General features: G+C 37.0%; 1 protein-coding gene across 1 annotated transcript in view; it reads right to left on the bottom strand.

Moving 5' to 3' along the window:
• The window catches only part of LOC102199532 (sodium-dependent neutral amino acid transporter B(0)AT1-like), a 6,720-nt gene extending 6,444 nt beyond the window's left edge, over nucleotides 1-276 (bottom strand). Inside the window, exon 1 of the mRNA XM_013909730.1 lies at nucleotides 69-276. Within this exon, the coding sequence (XP_013765184.1) occupies nucleotides 69-267 (199 nt within the window). The 5' untranslated portion in view covers nucleotides 268-276. The remainder of the gene's footprint in view (nucleotides 1-68) is intronic.
• Between the last annotated feature and the right edge of the window lie 1,466 nt (nucleotides 277-1,742).

Genomic DNA, 1,742 nt, shown 5'->3' with positions numbered 1-1,742 from the left:
TCAGTAAATCACTAAATTGTCTGATTATTAACCAGATATGTTATCTTGCCCTTTCTGTCTTAGCTTACCTCCTCCATGACTCTGACATAAGTAAGGGAATCTCCAAACATTACCCAGACCGATACAGAACCCCACACAGGTTAGTATATACTGAGCTTTGTTGTCCCACTTGGGTCTGTCTGCAGCCTCCTGTTTTTCCATCCTCTCCAGATCTTCATGCCTGGGGATTCTGAGATCCAGTCCTGGGTTAGGAAGTACCAGTCTCATGGTGTCCACTGTGTACTGAAGCGCACGTTGTGTCTACTTCTAGTGAAGCGTTTGTCAGGGGGGAGTGCATGTGTGTGCGCCCCCATAGGCTTGTCGGGTAATCATGAAACGATTTATGACCTTTACTTTATCTGCAGTGTTGGGCAGATTAACCAGACACAGGCACACTCTGTACTTTCTCCTTCATTTATAGCCGTTGAGTTTCTTAGTTTTATTAAAAATTAGTTAACAGTCTACATAAACATTTAAAAGAACAGAAATAGGAGCAAAACCCATTTCCCTTGTTGCTATGGTCAGAACTCTTTTTTTATTCTAAGCATCAGTTTTATTTTCATCACTTTTTGTAGCACATTTCTTCTCACTGAAACACTAAATCATTGCTTGAACCATAATCTAAACTTAATCACAAAGATTTTTAACTGACTATAACTGTTTTTTAATATCTATAGCTTATATTGATTGGCATTGGGTTTTACCCACGTCACAATTATGGGCAATCAGCAAAACACACAAACGCACAAAAAGCTGCAGTCTTTAAATTTGTGTTGTGTGTATTTAATCATTTTAGACTTTAGTACAGTGCTTAATCTCCTTTATCAGATGTTTTCTTTTGCTAACATAAGATAAACAGAATAATCTTATAATAAAATAATAATAATAATCTTACTATAATAAGGGTAGCATATGTATGTATATATGTCTGAACAAAATGTTAGACAGATATCGTGAAACAAATAGTAATTATTAACATTTATGTTTTTAAATGAGCGTCTATTATAAATCCAATTTCTTTGCTTTTCTTGTATATTAAGTTCATTTCATCATCTCTACAAATGTTACGTTTTCCCTTTGTGTTTGTATCATGTGCCATAATCAGCATTCATCTCCCGTGCAGAACTGAGACTGAAGACAAATTTGTATCCGGGGCTAAATTTTGTTTGAGTGAGCACTTATTAGTCACAACTAAGGAAATGAGGGCCACTGTGGTTTGGGCAGACAAGACCAAAGGGGAGATGACTGAACATAATGCAACCAAACCAAACACAGCACATCAACATAAACCAGGGATCGGCAACCTTTCTGATGATGAGTGCTATCTAAAATTTCCTCAGAAGTCAATGTGCCATATGATTGCATTAGCAATGAATTTAATAACGCTCTATATTAACAGTTACACGCTATATAGAACCACTTTATAGAATCACATTTGTTCGCAGATGTTTGCAGTTATCAGCTATTTTGAAACAAAAAAAGACACTTTTTATCCATAACAAGAACTCCATAACAGCAAATGAGCTGTACGACAGAAAATGCAATGCTATTTATGGTCTCCTCACAACAATGGTAAATGGCCTGTATTTATATAGCGCTCTTCTAGTCCCTAAGGACCCCAAAGCGCTTTACATATCCAGTCATCCACCCATTCACGCACACATTCACACACTGGTGATGGCAAGCTACATTGTAGCCACAGC

This window comes from Pundamilia nyererei, unplaced genomic scaffold (genome assembly GCF_000239375.1).
Source record: "Pundamilia nyererei isolate P.nyererei 1_Seehausen unplaced genomic scaffold, PunNye1.0 scaffold00030, whole genome shotgun sequence".
NCBI lineage: Eukaryota > Metazoa > Chordata > Actinopteri > Cichliformes > Cichlidae > Pundamilia > Pundamilia nyererei.
This window is presented reverse-complemented; position numbering and strand designations above follow the sequence as displayed.